The following is a 16,394-nucleotide window of genomic DNA, read 5'->3' as shown; positions in this document are numbered from 1 at the left end:
TGGTCACGCTATCACGCTATTTTAGGATGCGCACATTATTTATCAGAAGGTGTATTCTTAGTAGAGCGTGTGCCAAGCTCTTGATACTTTTCGAAAAGCCGTGCATATTTTCTCCAGAAGTATGTCTATGAAAGCTCTGATTGTTGAAGAGTTCGGCGACTCGTCGAAGCTCAAGTATAGTGAGGTTCCCAAGCCCGAGCCTGTAGAAGGAGAGGTAAAAAAGCTCAAATCCATCTTCCCCCAACCATAAACTGTTTTGATGTTTGCGCCTATTTTCACGAGTAGCATTGATGAATAATTACGGTGCTTTAAGTTTTTAGTGATCATGTAATTAGAGCTAAAATAATATTTTTCTACGGGATGAGTTTTCACAACAAACCTGATCTGTGAAGGATTACCGAGACGCAAAACATAAGGAGCGTATGATAATGACGATGACGGTGCAACTTGATTGCGCAGCTACACTTAGCTGGTTAGCAGAGTTATCGCATACCTGATTGCAATTGCAAACCACATACTAGGATCCCACAAGATGCTTTGATAAAATTAGATAAAAGTGTTTTTTTTTTTTTTTTTTCTAACTTAAAACTTAAAATGAAGTGCTTGATTGCAAAAAATTAATTCAGTTTGTTAAAGCTAGAGAACGAGGCATTATGCAAATATTTTTTATTGTTATTACTGATTTGTCAATTAGCATTTGAAGTATTTTCAGCATTCCTGTATCTTGGTGGGGTGTGAAAGCTGCAAAAATTTAGATTACCAGTGCCTCTCCTCCTAGTGTTCAGTAAACACAAACCAGCTAAGGACCTCTGCAGCAATATCATCGTTGATTTTGCACAGAACAACTTATAATTTTAACTTTCATACTTATCACTGAGGAGTTACATTGGCAGAATAATATGATTTATTCTGTGTCACCTTTATGAAGCCATGAAGTAAATCTCTGCATTACCATCCTGGGTATCTTTCCCAAAATTCTGACCAGCTATATGACAATTTTTCCGGATTACCTGAGAATCCCCTAGAAAAAGAATCAATCTCCTGACTTCCCAGCTAACAGTTTGATAGAATTTAAGTCTTACATTTTGAGTTTTTCAACTTTTAACTCTTACATTTTTATAATTATCTAATGATTGGTTTAACCATGTTTAACCAATTTTTGTACATGTTTGTGGGGAAAGACTGCTGAAAAGTGGTCTAATTTGACAACATTAGGGTGTGCAACATTTTCCAAAACCAAATATCTCTTCACGAAGTTTTATCATGTATGAAATAAATCATAGTAGCTTGATGTTAAAAGTTGTTCTTACCATATTACCAGGTTTTGGTAAAAAATGAGATTTGTGGCTTGAACTACCTCGAAGTCATGATAAGGGATGGATATTTGCCACTTGAAGCTCTAGGATCAGGGTTCCCTTTGACAATGGGAGTGGAGGCTGCTGGAGTAGTGGAAAAAGTTGGTGCAAATGTCAGTGGTGTGACTAAAGGAGAGAGGGTGGCATATGCAGTTGTTGGATCTGGTAAATAAGTGATTTATTTGTGGATTCTTTAGAATGACCTTGAGTGACCACCTCTTGCATCTGATCACCTATAAGCAACTAGTTTTCCAGAATACCAAAATGTTGTATGTGAAATGGTTTACAGATACCGGTATATATTTGAATTGATTATGACTCAGAAACTATTTCAGGCCATGTTTGCCAAGAATCTGTGATGTGTACTTTGCATAACTATATAAGCAAAAGCTGTATGATGTCTGTAGCCATAGCATTTCTGTAGTATGGGTGACCTGTTTAACTTCATTCCTACAAAAGCTTGTAAAAGCCAAGTGATCCAGTTTCCTTAGGTGATATACTGACCAGTATGTATCTAAAATCCTTTTGGGACACCCTTCGACTTTTCTTGGTGCAAATATTTGCTCTGCTCTAATGTACTTCCCACTCCTTCCCAGAAAAGACCAATGATCAAATCAGCTTTTCAGGAACTCTTTCAAGACAACCAACTCATGGTTTCTGAAGATGTGCACAATCAATACAGCCAGGGAATCGCATTTTGAAATTGATCCTTATCAAGTCCTCAAAATTATTAATTAAAAATAATGATAATAGTTGAAACAAGATTAATGTTAACAATAATAATAATGATAATAGTAATGATCATGAGATGAAAATAGTGTGAATAATAAGGAGGTTACAAAGGAGATCTTGATGATGATACAGTAGACTAAAAATACCTGATTAATAACTTTCTTGGATGAATGCCTTATTAATTCCCTACGGTAAAAAAATACCAGAAAAGTTAAAATTAAAAGTTCTGGCTCAACTTCTACATTCAGACCTACTTATGTTAACTGTTTATGTCTAGATTTGAATTTAAAAACAAATTTCCTGCAAAAGTTTCTCAACTGTTTTGATCATCAGGGGCACATGCTGAATATGCCAAAGTGTCAGCATCAAGACTGGTGAAAGTTCCAGATGAGGTTAGTTTTGAGCAAGCTGCTACTTCGATGATTCAGGGGTTGACTGCACACTACCTTGTGCATACAACTGGCAGAGTGAAGGCTGGTGACAAAGTGCTGATACATGCTATTTCTGGAGGGACTGGGTCACTTGTTTGTCAAGTAGCAAAGAATGCAGGTAATAAAAGTTTGCTAATTGGAGATATATGCGGTGGAACCTCTTTTACGAGGATACTCTCATGAGTAGAAAACATATTTCCTGAGAAGTTGTCCCAAAAGAGGTTTAATTGCATAGCCAGAAAATTTTAAACTTATGTTGTGAAAAAAAGCAAGATGGTATCACTCCCAAGTGCTTTTCAAGTGAAGCTCTCTGAAGGTAGTTTGTAGGGAAACTTGATATTGAATAGTGAGTTTATGACAAGAAAAATCACAGCATTATGCATGAAACTCTAGAGGTTTACTTTCCTCTAAAGAAAGTTTCATTTAGCTGGGAAAAGAAGACAGCAGTTCAACAAATACTGTTAACTTGTTGAAGTCAGTTGCGTGAGGTAAATGAAATAGGTTCCTCAACTCTGGGTTGGACTGCTGTTAGTCTATCTAATTTATTTAGTCAATTGTTCAGTCAATTTAACCAAGATTTAGAAGGTGAAATTCCTTTGAGTTCCTGCTTTCAAAATCAACATTTTTCAGGAGCTTTTGTGATCGGAACAACCAGCACTGAGGCCAAAGCAGCGAAAGCGAGGGAGGCTGGTGCCGATGAGGTCATTCTTTACTCACAGAGAGATTTTGCAGAGGAAGTAAACAGGATCACTGATGGAAAAGGGGTGAATGTTATTTACGATGGAATTGGAAAAAAAACCTTTGAAAAAGGTATGATGTGGATCAAACATCAAGAAGAATATTTGATAGATTTGATAGAAGTACAGGCACAATTACCTGACTTACCTCAAGTCAAAATATGGTCACGCTAGCACGCTATTATAGAATGCGCATTCTTAGTAGAGCGTGTGCGATACCCTTAATACTTTTCGCAAAGCCTTCCATATTTTTCCTGAAGTATGTCTATAAAAGCTCTGATTGTTGAAGAGTTCGGCGACTTTTCGAAGCTTACGGAGGTTCCTAAGCCAGAACCTGCAGAAGGAGAGGTTAAATCTATTTTCCCCTTCTCTAGAAATGTTTCAGGATCAGTATTGACAACAAACCTGATCTGTAGAGGAAAACCGCCAAGGCCAATCACAACGAAGGGTAACATCATTATAGACGGGAAAACGCGGTGGAACAAGAGGCGCTTGATTTTAATTTTGCATTCGATTGATCGAGTTGTTGGTGCACGTTTTCTGGACCAATCAAAGACCGTAGTGAAAAACACCAATGCAATTCCTGGATTTCTTTCATGACTCAATTGAAAACAGCAACAATTTTTTGTTTAACTTTTTTACCCTTCTCTGACAACCTGCGAAAAGGCGTTCCTTCATAGGACGAACCAAGGCTGTTGGGTGTTTCTACAAAAATGCTTTTCTCAAAAAAAATTTTTTTTCAAACCACTCCAAAACATCAGATCTAGGAAATACGAATCATTTGTTGACTTATCAGTCGTATTACAAACTGCCTTTCATGATTGTGAGATTCACGAAAAGAGAAAACTCGTGCCCTTTCGCGATTCAAGTAGAGATCAAAACATTTTCATAAATCGCGAAAACATCCCTCTTAAATCTCAATAGTAACTTCGCGGCGGGGCTTTAACAGGAGCCATATATCTCCAGCCTTCTTGTCTTGTTTCTTCTTAGACTTTGAATGTTTGGCTATCCAAGGAATCGTGGTGTCTTTTGGACTAGTTTCCGGGCCCCCTCCCCCAATTGATGTAGAGAAACTCGCCAAAGGTTCCTTCTCCATCTGCCGGCCGATGCTGTTCCACTACATTGCAAACAAAGAAGATTTGGAGTGGCGTAGCTCTGAAGTTTTTAATTGGATCAAGACAAACAAAGTGAAGTTTGGCGACTTTACTGTATTACCACTGTCCGAGGGAAAGAAAGCTTACGAGTTGTTGGGAAGTGGAAAATCTACAGGAAAAATCTTGATGAAGCCTTGAGCTGAAAATATTCGAGCAGTTAATCTCAAAGTAGTAGTAGATTATAGGCTAAAATAAACAGCATAAAATGTGACCAGCCTTTATATTAATATACTTTTGCGTAGGGATTTTTTTAGCGCGCTTTTAAGGCAAAAACTATTGGTTATTAAGGTATATTTAATCGAGTGCACTTCTTCTAGCGGTTAGCCTGTCGAACGGTAATGCTAGTTATCTTGTGAGGGTAAAGATTTCGTACCTCAATACCTCATGATTTAATGAGAATAGTGACTACTGCATTAAACTTAAAATTAATTGTCGCGTGTGGGTGGATAGTAAGTTAGCTACTAACTAGACAAATGAGAATTCCGCAGTTATACCCATCCTTCTGTTTAAAGTGCACCGGCTCGATGTGAGGCCGTGATAGAGAAAGCCAGCCCGATTTGGCGCCAGCGACCTCACTACTAATATAATGACAGGCAAGTAAAGGGTTACTTCATTCTCAAAGTGACTGCCGTTTTAAATTGAAGGAGCGGCTTTTTTCACTTACGACTTTATAATTTTACACTTGTTATAAGCACTGAAAGTAGACATTGCATGCCTATCGTGTTCGCTCCTCTGTTGGCAGAACAGGGCAAGTCATTAAGTCATGTCTACAGTACTTAGTCGCTACTAGATAAGTAGGGTTTATTATATTACTGCGAGGAACGCTTTCTTACATTTCATGAAACCGCAGTACAAATATATGATTTTCATATATTCAACTTCATTGAGTCGCCACCATGATTACGTATTCTAGTCAAAAACTGTCTTCAGTTTTAAAATGTCATCCTTTCGCGAGATTTCGCAATATTGGCAGGTTTCATAATTTCCCCATTGACCAAAATTACTGTTTACTCTTGATGCTCTATCGAAGGGTACCCGAGAAGAAGTCTACGGATCCGCAGACCGCCACAGCGTCTTATTGAAACTGCGTGGTGATACTGCCAAGCCGACCACAAGGTTATGCTAAAAGAACCTTTCGATGATTTTGTAATCGTACACACTCAGAACCTTTTGGGCTGTTAGAACCTTGTTTATTTATTAGAACCTTGTTTATGTTCTAGCTGTTTTAAGAAGAGATGTCACGTTGGGACGTTATGCATGACACGCATGCTCTTTAGAACCTTATTACATTTAACTTTGAACGGCTCGCACGCGCTTCGCTTTTCCGACTCAGATCTTTTGACACTGCTTTCACTCTCAAGAGATCATATTCTCCAAGAAGGCGTTTCAGAAGAGAGGTGTTTGGCTTTCAGAACACTACCAAAGTTACTAGCAGTAAGACAGCTCCTCCTTGCCAAATACCAGGCAGGGGTGTCATGCTGGCCAACAGTGATCCGACTGATTTTCAAGATGTCTTCATCAAGTATTCTGGATCGTCGAACTAGACAGTCCAGTTCTTGTTGACGCCCTCTGGTTTGGAGAAACTATTCTGAAAATATATCTTCTATTAGATTCAATGAATATATGAAGTTCATATATTTTGAACTGCGGTTGCAGATACGTATGATGCACGATCCTCGCAGTAGAGAGCGCTATTTATGCAATAGCGAAAATCAGACCTGAAAAAAATCAGGCCTGTACGGGATTCGAACCACTGACCTATGCGATACTAGTGCAGCGCTCTGCCAATTGAGCTAACAAGCCAACTGGGAGCAGGCCGTTAAGTTGATTCGTAATAACCCCGTGATGATAAATCAGATACGATGAATATATGAAGTTCATATATTTTGAACTGCGGTTGTAGATACGTATGATGCACGATCCTGTATCATACATATCTTCTATTGTTGGAATTAGTAGTTTACTAACAGGAGGTGGCTCTGGGCTGAGCAGCTAGAAAAGGCCTGTAAACCTTCCATATTGTTTAAGGTCTTCATTCATCTGTGCTCTGTCAACTTGTACTGGCTTTCTTCTCAAGGCAGTGTGTTTCATTTAGTAAGTAGGCGTTACCTTTGATGACAGATATATTTTAATTACACGGCTCGTGATTGACATTAATTCCGTACAATGATATAAGTATTAGCTTATCATGTTTTAAACCAGTTTTCAGAAGAATCAATAAGAGAGAGAAGTCGGTTTTTATACTCTGTTCGCTTACCTGAATCTGCTAACCTGAAGAAAGAAACCTGTTTTTACCACCCACCACAGAAGTAAGTGTCCAATCACGTTTTTCTTGAATTTTGCTACGAGATTAAGACTTCGTTTGCGTTTTTCTGATTTCGAATTACAAATGTATTTCTCCTAGATCGAATAATTATTAAAACTTGGATGATATTCTAAGGTTTGTGGTCAGGTCGTCTGAGCTGACCACTTCCGAGTAAGGAAACACAGTGTACTTCTTAAATGGAGGAAGAAACTTTGGTCAAGAGGAGCTAGATCCACGTCTTTTTAAACCTTTCCGTGATATGAGTTTATCTTGAATGAGTTCTGCATGTTCACGTTTGGTTTGTCTATTCCTTACGTAGTATTACATTTTGTCTGAAAAATTCTTAAACTATAGCGGATATCCTAGCTGAAAAGGCAATTTTAACAATAGTAAAACCTCCTCTAAAGCCTTAACACCTGGTGAGAGGCACCACATCGACCAAAAAATGACTATCCTCATATTTCAGTCAGAGATGCCTCATGGTGAACTTAGAAACGTGGTAAGTTTTTGTTTTTGTTTTTTTTTTTTTTTTCACAGACTTGCTTCGTTATCCTAGAAAATCTGAAACGAGCTTTGGTAGTCGGAAAATGTCGGAAATCAATGCCCCGAGAGGAGGCAAATGAACTTTACTCATGAAAAGCGCAAAAGAAAGCAAGCTGGTAGCAATTGGATAAATTTGGGTAGAAGGGATTGAGGTATGTTTAAAGTCTAAAACGGGACCAATTCATTAAATTTGGAGCTCACTTATCTTTTTCCCCATGCCAGAATCGGTTTAGGTTAAGCTCGTGATAAGTGGAAATTGTATTGATTTCGAGGGTATGAAAATTAGTTTGGGGCTTTTCATTTCAGCGGGGAAACCAGGCTGAACTTTCAGAAAATCGTAATATTGATCGTCACTTAAGTCACGACATAATCTAATCAAACATCCCGTCGTTAAATCCGGAATTCCAAGCACATTTTAGCAGTTAGCACCTTGTTCGATAAGGTACCTAGTACAGTAGGCTGACCTTACTGAAGCGACTCAAGAAGGCGGGAGTTGATAACATTCACAATAACAACAAAGACAAGTGAGGTTGCCAATGCTTCCACGATGGAGATCAGGAGAAAATTAATCGTAATAACAGGAACAAAATTGAAATAATTTCAGCCTTGGGTGACAAATGCTTGAGTGTGTTACATCTACACTTGTAACAGTTTGCTTCCCTTCTTTAAAGTGTTCGGAAAAGAACATTTGACCTACCGGTGTAAATGATTGAATTGTCCGCTTTCAAGTCCACAATGAAGCTTAATTTTTACCCTTAAACTTTCTTAAAACTTAAATGAGTTCGAATGTACAAAAACAGACGACCTCTGCTAGCTTACGAAAAGTGTTATTAGAAACAATTTCTTCATGGGAAAAGGATGACAGCTTGAAACGAAAGCAGAGATAAAAACCAATCTGTCGTTGTTAGCTTCGCAAGGTTACATGTAGCCCGCGAAGCCGACGCATTTCCGGTTGTCGCCAGAATCGAAAACCACCGAAAAGTCTGCGTTCACAGACTGATTTATGACGTAGAAAATTATCATGATGGTGATAAAAGAATAATAGGAATGAAAATAACGATATAAGTAATAATATAATTATTAAAAACCGGATTATTGGATAATGCAATTCAAGACTTTTTATTAGCTTAGCCATTATGGTCTATGAGCCAATATACCATTATCTAATATCTGTACATTGTAACGTCCGGTTTCTTCTTACAAAATAAAGTCGAGAAGAGTTGTCTAATATCTTGGGGGCGTTTTTTTAAATAAAACAATTATTCCCCTCGCGCTTGTTGGATATGAGAGAATTATAGCCAACATGGCGCTAAGCACCTTGTTGGCTATCTATCATCTCATATCTAATAAGCGCGAGTGGAATAATTGTTAAAAATATTTACAGGAAATGAGAACAAAAACCGCTGACCGTATATTATGGTTTCGTAGCCTAAACAGGAGGGAGACCGACAGGGCTGAGTAATGAAATGTTACGTCAGAGGGTATGCGGTCATCAACGCGGGCTCAAGTGTTCTTTGTCTAAAATTTGGCGAAAATAATAATGGCTGACATTTAAAACCGAGGAACTTTTTTTTTCGTCAAAGGCACTTTCCTATCTCCAGAGGTTTTAATGAGAAAATTAATTTTCGAAAATTTTTAGGGGGTGTACCAAGTTTTCAGAGGTTGTTCTGTAAAAGAACAGCGGCAAGGAAATAGACTAACCTTGCAAACTAATCAAAAATCCGTCTTTCGCGGCAAAACCTAACGCATGCGCATACGTTATTTAGCTCTGTCAGGGAGACCGGGAGACACGTGACTGTGTCTGGGCAACACGGGTGAACAAGTGTGTAGGTCAGTTGGTGCTGTCCTCGGCTGCAGTGGCTGGCGGCATTCGCGTAAGTTTTAGATGTCAGGGTAAGCCAGATTTTGTAAAGGAAACTTCCGTTACTCAGTTCATACCTCGTCTTGCACGAACATGTGGCGGCAACATATAGGTGTAATAGAATATTGCGTTGGACTTCAAACATGACCTCAGTAGCTTTCGAAACCTACTTTGAAGTCATTTGAAATATCTAGGTAATGACTATTTCTATTTTTTTTCAATGTGTGTGTCCTACTTGTAGGTTAAAAGTCCCTGAAGTTATGGAAGGAAGAGACTCGATCGAATGCTGGTGGTTGGAACTCTTGGGACGCAAATATCAATGCTTTCTAAAGGTTTGCGAACCACTTTCGTTACGTTAGTGTGGTTAAAGTTTCAAACCTACTATTATTCTAGTGCACTATTCAGACCAAGCTTCTCTTCTTTTGAGATATTTTGATGATTTTGTCGATTTCGGCGCCTATGGTTTATTTGAGATTGACAGTTGCATGATCGCCGCGAACCAACCCTCTGAATTTTCCGAAACAGTCTCGATAAATTTTTAGATTTTCTGTCATCGGCGTACGTGTTCGCCAGATCAGTCTTTGAGAAAGGTGAACAAAAAGGGGTTGATATTCTGTTGTTTGGTTTAATGCTCAGGATATTTCATCGGTATGTAGGTTGATATAGAGGTAGTTCTCACAAAACTTTGTCTGAAATGAACCTCACTATGGTTACAACCTGCTACACAGTGACACTGATGTATAAAAAGTAACAAAGGACAGAAAATCGTACAACTTCATCACAGCCAGTCCTTAGGTTTGGTTTTGTAAAGAATTAACTTCTATTTTGAAAATGTAGGCCGTTGTATACTGTTGTTGTCATCGAACTTTTCGCGGTAAAATCCACCATTTTGAAAATGGCCGGGTCAAGTTCTAACAAAACACGCAAGGTATTTTCTATTTCGTACGGTGAGTGTGGCAGAAGTTTAGTCACTTGTCTTACCTCCTTTTCTAACGTACTCTCTCAAGGTTGAAACCAATAATTTCTTCATGTATTTTGTAGCTCAATAAATAAACTCTAATTAGCTTTTGTTGCTCTTATCATTCAGACTCCAACTAACATGTTACGTACAATGCAAACAAACTTAACACATGGTGTCATCTTGTCATAGTTTTACCAGAATATCTGAAAGATAGTAATGCTGCGGCAAATCCTGTTGATAGTTTACGCAGTGATTCATAACCCTTATTTCTTATAGTTGTGTTTAATTGTGGGGTGTTTCCAGACCTAACATTTAAGAGCACCCTTCTCACCTTCAACGATATTCTGTCCAGGTACTGGATTGGGGATATAGTTGTCAAGATGAATTTTTTTCTATGGGGGGGGGGGGTTGTAATTAATGTTAAAAACTCTCATTGGTCCAAAGATATTAGTTTTGATGGCCTGTTTTCTAATTGTTTATGATTCGTTAAATACATCTTTGGAATACACAAACTTTCTCTTCTGCTCACTATCAATGGTAATCACAATCATGGTGCATGAAAGTCAGTGAGGATTATGTTAGCAGTTGAAAGCTTCGAAAATTCAAAAGGAATGATGGGAGAATGTGCAAAAAAAATATAACCAGCTAAGTTCAGAAGGCATTACTGAAATTATTGAAGCATTGCTACGGTAACATCTCGGGTTGTTGTTTTTTTTTTTGCTTTGATAGAAGTAAAGCCAAGGAAAGACATAATTAATGGTGGTTTTATTTGAAATAACTAAGATTGATATTTGATTGCATGGCAATCCTTAGATAACATTCGTAAAAACAAAGATAATGTATTTTAATAAAAATGTTTATAAATAGTTCAAAAATTAGTTTGAAACTGGAAAAATATAGAGTGAACAACTTAAAAAGAGTGACAACTAATAGAACTTCTTAAGTTAAACAAGTGGAATTCCCACTTTCACCTACAAAACAAATAATTGCAATTCATCAATAAAACCAATGGTTGCATCAAGTGTTGGAAAAATATTAACTCTACTTGGCAGTTTACAGGTGCCATTGGTTACAAAAACCATCGTTTCAAATTATTTGAAAATTAACGTGAATTTATTTTTAAAAATATAAATCTAACGACTTCAAAGACCTATTTACATTTTAGAAAGTAGTTCTAAATTATTCTCAGTCCATAAAAAGAGAACTGTTTATGATTTACACTGATTTGATCACCTCTTTGGCATTGAATACAACTGTTGCTTCAACAGTAAGAAGCAGTTCAGTGATATCATCATCACTAAGGTCTGCAAATTCTTTCACAAATTCCCCATCCTGTTTTGTTTTAATAGTATACAGTTATTTAATCATATCGTCAAATATATTTAGGGAAGTTGTGTCTTTCCCAGTGATGGTAAGAATACTGGCCATTATTTTACTACAGCATTTGGTCTTTAGTTGCATTAGGCCACACTCAGAATATTTGAGGATTTTCTTGTCTTTGGCCATAACTTTTGAGTGGCACTTGTTGTGGGTTCATTAAGATTGAACTTAGTTAATTCCTTCCGGTGGGAATTGCAGCTTCAATTGTTGTTTTTCTCTAATACAACATCTTCTCAATCTATCCTTAATCTGTCAGCCTCATTTATTTTGCTGGTTTTCATTAAAGTTGAATAGTTTGCACCATTAAATTCTTTAATGGTAACATTTGATATTTTGTAACATTTTCTTGATTTTATTTTACTTGTGTCCTGTTTCCACAAGACCAGCTGTGGAGATCCACTGTTATCTCTAAATAAGACTTCTTGTTTAGTTAAAGTTTTTCTGTGAACATTTGTAGTTTCTGCAGCACCATCTAATAAAATACAGCCAGTGATGTTGACCAGGGTATTATTTTCTCAACCTTGAATCTCCTCAACTGAGCTGTCTGTTGCTTCCATGGTTTCTTTGTTTATTTGCTGGAGGTCAAAATCTGTCTCATTTCCCATGGGGATCTTAAATTTTTGTTCTTTTGTTGAGAATCAATTCTTCCTTTTTGCTGTCTTATGGTTTTTCTTTAGTTGGAACTTCTGTATTTTAACAGGTGATAAAGACTCAAATTTGGGCTTGAGCACTGAATGCTTCTGTGGGGAGAAGTAAACAGTACAATTTACTTTAGTGTTTGTTTGAAAATTTAGCAAAACATATTGATTCATGTTTTTGCAGGTCTTTATATGTGACAGGCTATGTAAATAACCAACCATGATTTGTTCTGAAATAGAAGAACTAAATTATTGAATTTAAGTTGTTACTGATTAGATCAAAGGCATTGAATACTGGTATACTTAACAATTATTCCATGGGCGCGCGTTGGATGAGATGATAGATAGCCAATGAGGCGCGTAGCACAGCGTTGGCTATAATCATCTCATGTCCAACAAGCATGAGTGGAATAATTGTTTTATTAAAAAGGCCCCTAAGAAATTATTATTTTGTGAGAAGAAACCGGATTTTTTTTGCTCCCATTTGATTTTAAACTGACGCGTACGCTTGCCATATTTGTAGATTATGGTATATTGGGTCATATACCATAATGGCTAAGCCAATAAAAAGTCTTAAACTGCATTATCCAATGATCCAATTTTTAATAAATCAAATTATGGCATACAAAAACAGAAGCCAAGGGATGAAATGCAAGAGTTGTAGACCCCATATTAGAGCAGATCACTATTCACTACTGGATGAGAACCTGTGAACAACTTGGTGAAATATCATCTGACACAGAAACACCCTGTGAAAAAACCTGTGAATTTTGCAAGGGCTAAATGTTGTTGAAAAATCACAAAATTTAGAACCTGTGAATTTAAAGAACTGTGAAAAACACGTGAAAAAATGTGTGAGCAAAATATGAAGAAATTTTGCTTTTAAAACCTTTGAATAAACTTGTGAAATAATCTCTGAAGAATTTCTCCGAAAATATGCTTAAAAAACTTGCGAAAAAACATGTGAGTTGCCAAATTGTAGATTTGGCTATCCAGACCAGTCTAAGAAATTGCAGGATTTGGTTGAATCTTGCATTTCTTTGATTCACCAAGCCAATCATCTCATTTGTGCGAACTTTGCAAAATGATGCACATTGAAATTGGCAGGCCCAATTGGTGGGCCCGATCTTGAAAATGTTTGTTTGCTTTGATACATTGTTTTTTGATAAATTGAAGGCGATTTTCATGTGTCTGTTTTGTTATCGATCATGAATTTCGTCATACGTAACATTGTCAAAGAAGCTGGGATCCACTTGTTTTGTGGATCTGCAGACTATTTTGACAATTGTCAATAACACGACACATTGAAAACTCACAATTTTGTTTTTTATGACAAGAAATTGTCAAATTGTCTGCTCTTGCTTGTTTATACATCACATAAATTATAAGTTCACGTGTCAGCTGTCTGCTTACAGATAATCAAAATTAGGCAATGAGTATGCAAGAATTTCTGTGGTTATCATTAAATCGTACTTTACTCATAATGGGGTTTAATTGGGTATGCACAGTAAAATTAAATGAAAATCCAAAGGTTCTAAGATCATGGAGAACACAAGTTTTTCCATGATCTGATTTTTTTCCTACAATTATGATAAAAATATCAATATAACACAAAAAATGTTGATCATTGACTCTTACAGATAATAATTTATGGTGGTTCTGAAAAGAGCCAGGTGGCTCTCAAAAGAACCATTTTATTTATTAGACATCACTCTCACTCATCATCATCAGTCCATTTTTATCTGGGTTTATCTCCCCAAAAACGGGGGTTGCTGGATTTTCCCCATTTTGGCAGCAATCTTTTTAACTCCCCTTCTCCATTCCACCCAAGCCAGGGTGTCCTTTTTCTCTAAGCTAATGCTCTTGCTCTCCTTCTCCAGTTGGATCTTCCACATCTTCATTGGTCGTCTTCGCTTCTTTTTGCCCTTCAATTGAAACTCCAATGCCTCCATCATCACTCCTCAACACATGCCCGTCCCATCGCACAGCATTTGTCGGTCTCAAATTTGATCACAAACTCCTTGTCACCTTCTGCCTCTCCCAAACTAAGTCATCTTCAGTGCCATGGAGTGCACCCGAAATCTCGCAGAAATGGAGTGGTTTGGCAACCAAACTGGCTGGAATGTCGTGAAAAAAATGGTAGCAGTAAACATAAATGAAATTAAGGAACCACATTTTGTCAGTATCACGTGCTGTAACAAGTGGTTTAGAGAGCTTGCTGACTTTAACAACACTTCTTTCGGCAACGTTTGTGGTTGGAACATACCACAGCTTGCTCCTTGCATCTTGCTGAGGTCTGCCATAAAGGTTGACAACAGCAAAGTTATGGCATTGGCAAGCAAAGGTATGCTGGAAGAAGTGTTGTACTCTTCCAAAGGATGGTGTGGTGGTGCCTACAACTTCCAAAGAAACCCAAGATGACTTTGTGTACGTTCTTTCCCACTTCTCAGCCTCCAGCTCTTCTGCTCTCAATACCGAGGAAGCTCCCTTGCTTGCAATATGAATGAGGTGTTACTTGTTCACACAAGCATCACCCCCTTGCAACATTTGGCTTCTTCAGGGGAGAAGTGGTGGAATTCTGGTTGCCAGGAACACATGAGTGGAAAGGCAGACAACTTCCTGGCAAGTCTGGCACAGTGTTTTTCAGCCTCGAACATTGCTTCCAAGCGAGCAAATTTGGGGTACTTGGAATGGTTTAGAGCCATTAATTCTGCCAGTTAACCAAGGGTCTTTGTCTCTTCTGACAACGCACACATCAGTGGTTGCAATGATGTCTTTTCCAGATGTAATTGCAGCATTATCATTGGTCATCTCTTCTGAATATGAAGGTTTGAAGAGAGACATGCAAGTACATTGTTGTATATTTTCCAATACATTCCAATACATTCCAATACAACTGAATATCCTGTTTGCATTTTGTGATTGTCTGCACATTGCATCCTGTGTCATGTTCTCAGTTACATCAGCAGTGGTATATTTGAGAGCCATATTAACATGGTGAGTAAAATTCTTTCAATAGAATTAAATCAATCACATCTGTTTGAAACTAATACTACCTAATAATTGTTGTGAGATAAAATGGATCATTGTGAAGCACTCAGTACAGAGCAAAAGTATGAATACATGCATACAATACTTATTTGTCTGTGATGCGTATAACTGTTGCTTTAGCCAGCAGAATTAAAATTTTTAAGGTTAAAATAATAAATAAGCTTTTATTGAAAATTTATTAAGAATGTTAGCAATATTATTGCTCCCTTTATTTCATAAGTTGGATCCAACACAGCTCAATGGTGTTGAAGCTGTTGGTGTGGCAAAGTGAACCAAAGCTCTTTGTTATTTTCAGTAATGACCATTATGCAGGGATTCCGTGTTATAACATAACTTTCTAGCAGCTGGGAAACACCACATGACTAGCAATCTCCCATTATGTTATCTGTGTAAGGGATAAGTTTTTTTAAAGCGTGAAACATGAAATTTTGTTGGTGGCTTGCTGTATGCCCATGACTTCACACTGAACTGTTACCATTCTTAAAGCCATAATAATTATCATCAAAATCAGCCAGTGGTCTTCCTAATGCTGCTGATTGTTGTGGGCTAAAGTCTTTGGAGTGTTAAGATATATGTATCATAATTATTGTATCTATCATAATACAATACTTAGATTTGTTGCGATACTGAGGAGTCACTGCCTGATGGCGAAAAAGCTGCACGAAGTGGTATGACAAAAATACTGTACATCAAAACTTGCTTCACAGCAACTAATTTTCATAAATTTCAGCCTATTCATGTAGCCTTGTGGGTACCCATCTGCACAAGTCTCTATAATCTATTTCATTCACAAGGTTTGCAATTATTTTTGGAAAGGAGTGATAACCTGCTCTTCCTGGGATGTGCAGAAAAGCATTTTTGATTTCTTACAATCCTGATGTACACTACTATCAATCAAAATACCATCAGGGACACCAATTAAACTTGCTATTCCCTGGGCAGACTCTTCTTTGAAATTTGGCCCAAGGAGATCCAAGATTGCCCTTAAAGAATGATTCTTGTGCCCAAGGAATGAATCCATGACTGCTATCATTTTCGTTAAGAAGAGAACGGTAGTGTATATGATAAAATCCTTTTTTTAAAATAAGAACTGCTATTAAAAAAAGGAAGCCCAGAGGTTAACCTATATTAGGGATCTCCTAAATAAATAAGAAAGAAAGAAATATGGCAATAAAAAATAAAAAAATGTACATTAAAATAGATGCAAGTTCATGAGAAAGTATATAAAAATCACAGAAATACCATT

General features: G+C 37.3%; 2 protein-coding genes and 1 pseudogene across 2 annotated transcripts; 2 read left to right on the top strand and 1 right to left on the bottom strand.

Annotated features, from left to right (window-relative positions):
* Positions 1 to 5: 5 nt before the first annotated feature.
* Positions 6 to 6,548, top strand: LOC111321555 (uncharacterized). The gene is made up of 5 exons (XM_022924471.2): positions 6 to 214; positions 1,322 to 1,520; positions 2,421 to 2,636; positions 3,149 to 3,328; positions 4,246 to 6,548. Exons 1-5 carry the CDS (start codon positions 122 to 124, stop codon positions 4,545 to 4,547), a joined length of 990 nt encoding a protein of 329 aa, XP_022780206.1. The 5' UTR covers positions 6 to 121; the 3' UTR covers positions 4,548 to 6,548.
* A 2,475-nt stretch (positions 6,549 to 9,023) lies between these two features.
* Positions 9,024 to 15,774, top strand: LOC111321540 (uncharacterized). The gene is made up of 3 exons (XM_088757726.1): positions 9,024 to 9,150; positions 9,360 to 9,450; positions 13,978 to 15,774. Exons 1-3 carry the CDS (start codon positions 9,143 to 9,145, stop codon positions 14,254 to 14,256), a joined length of 378 nt encoding a protein of 125 aa, XP_088613852.1. The 5' UTR covers positions 9,024 to 9,142; the 3' UTR covers positions 14,257 to 15,774.
* LOC111321538 (uncharacterized) lies at positions 14,266 to 15,085 on the bottom strand (annotated as a pseudogene).
* Positions 15,775 to 16,394: the final 620 nt, after the last annotated feature.

This window comes from Stylophora pistillata, chromosome 4 (assembly GCF_964205215.1).
Source record: "Stylophora pistillata chromosome 4, jaStyPist1.2, whole genome shotgun sequence".
NCBI classification, from domain to species: Eukaryota; Metazoa; Cnidaria; class Anthozoa; order Scleractinia; family Pocilloporidae; genus Stylophora; species Stylophora pistillata.
Note: the sequence above shows the minus strand (reverse complement) of the source record. Positions and strands in the feature narration are given on the sequence as shown.

Excerpts from the sequence above, each read along its gene's own strand:
- LOC111321555 (XM_022924471.2), top strand. The coding sequence starts at position 122 with ATGTCTATGAAAGCTCTGATTGTTGAAGAGTTCGGCGACTCGTCGAAG. Across the intron at positions 215-1,321 it reads CCGAGCCTGTAGAAGGAGAG|GTTTTGGTAAAAAATGAGAT; the intron begins GTAAAAAAGCTC and ends CCATATTACCAG. Across the intron at positions 2,637-3,148 it reads TCAAGTAGCAAAGAATGCAG|GAGCTTTTGTGATCGGAACA; the intron begins GTAATAAAAGTT and ends AACATTTTTCAG.
- LOC111321540 (XM_088757726.1), top strand. Across the intron at positions 9,451-13,977 it reads AATATCAATGCTTTCTAAAG|TTGGATCTTCCACATCTTCA; the intron begins GTTTGCGAACCA and ends CTCCTTCTCCAG.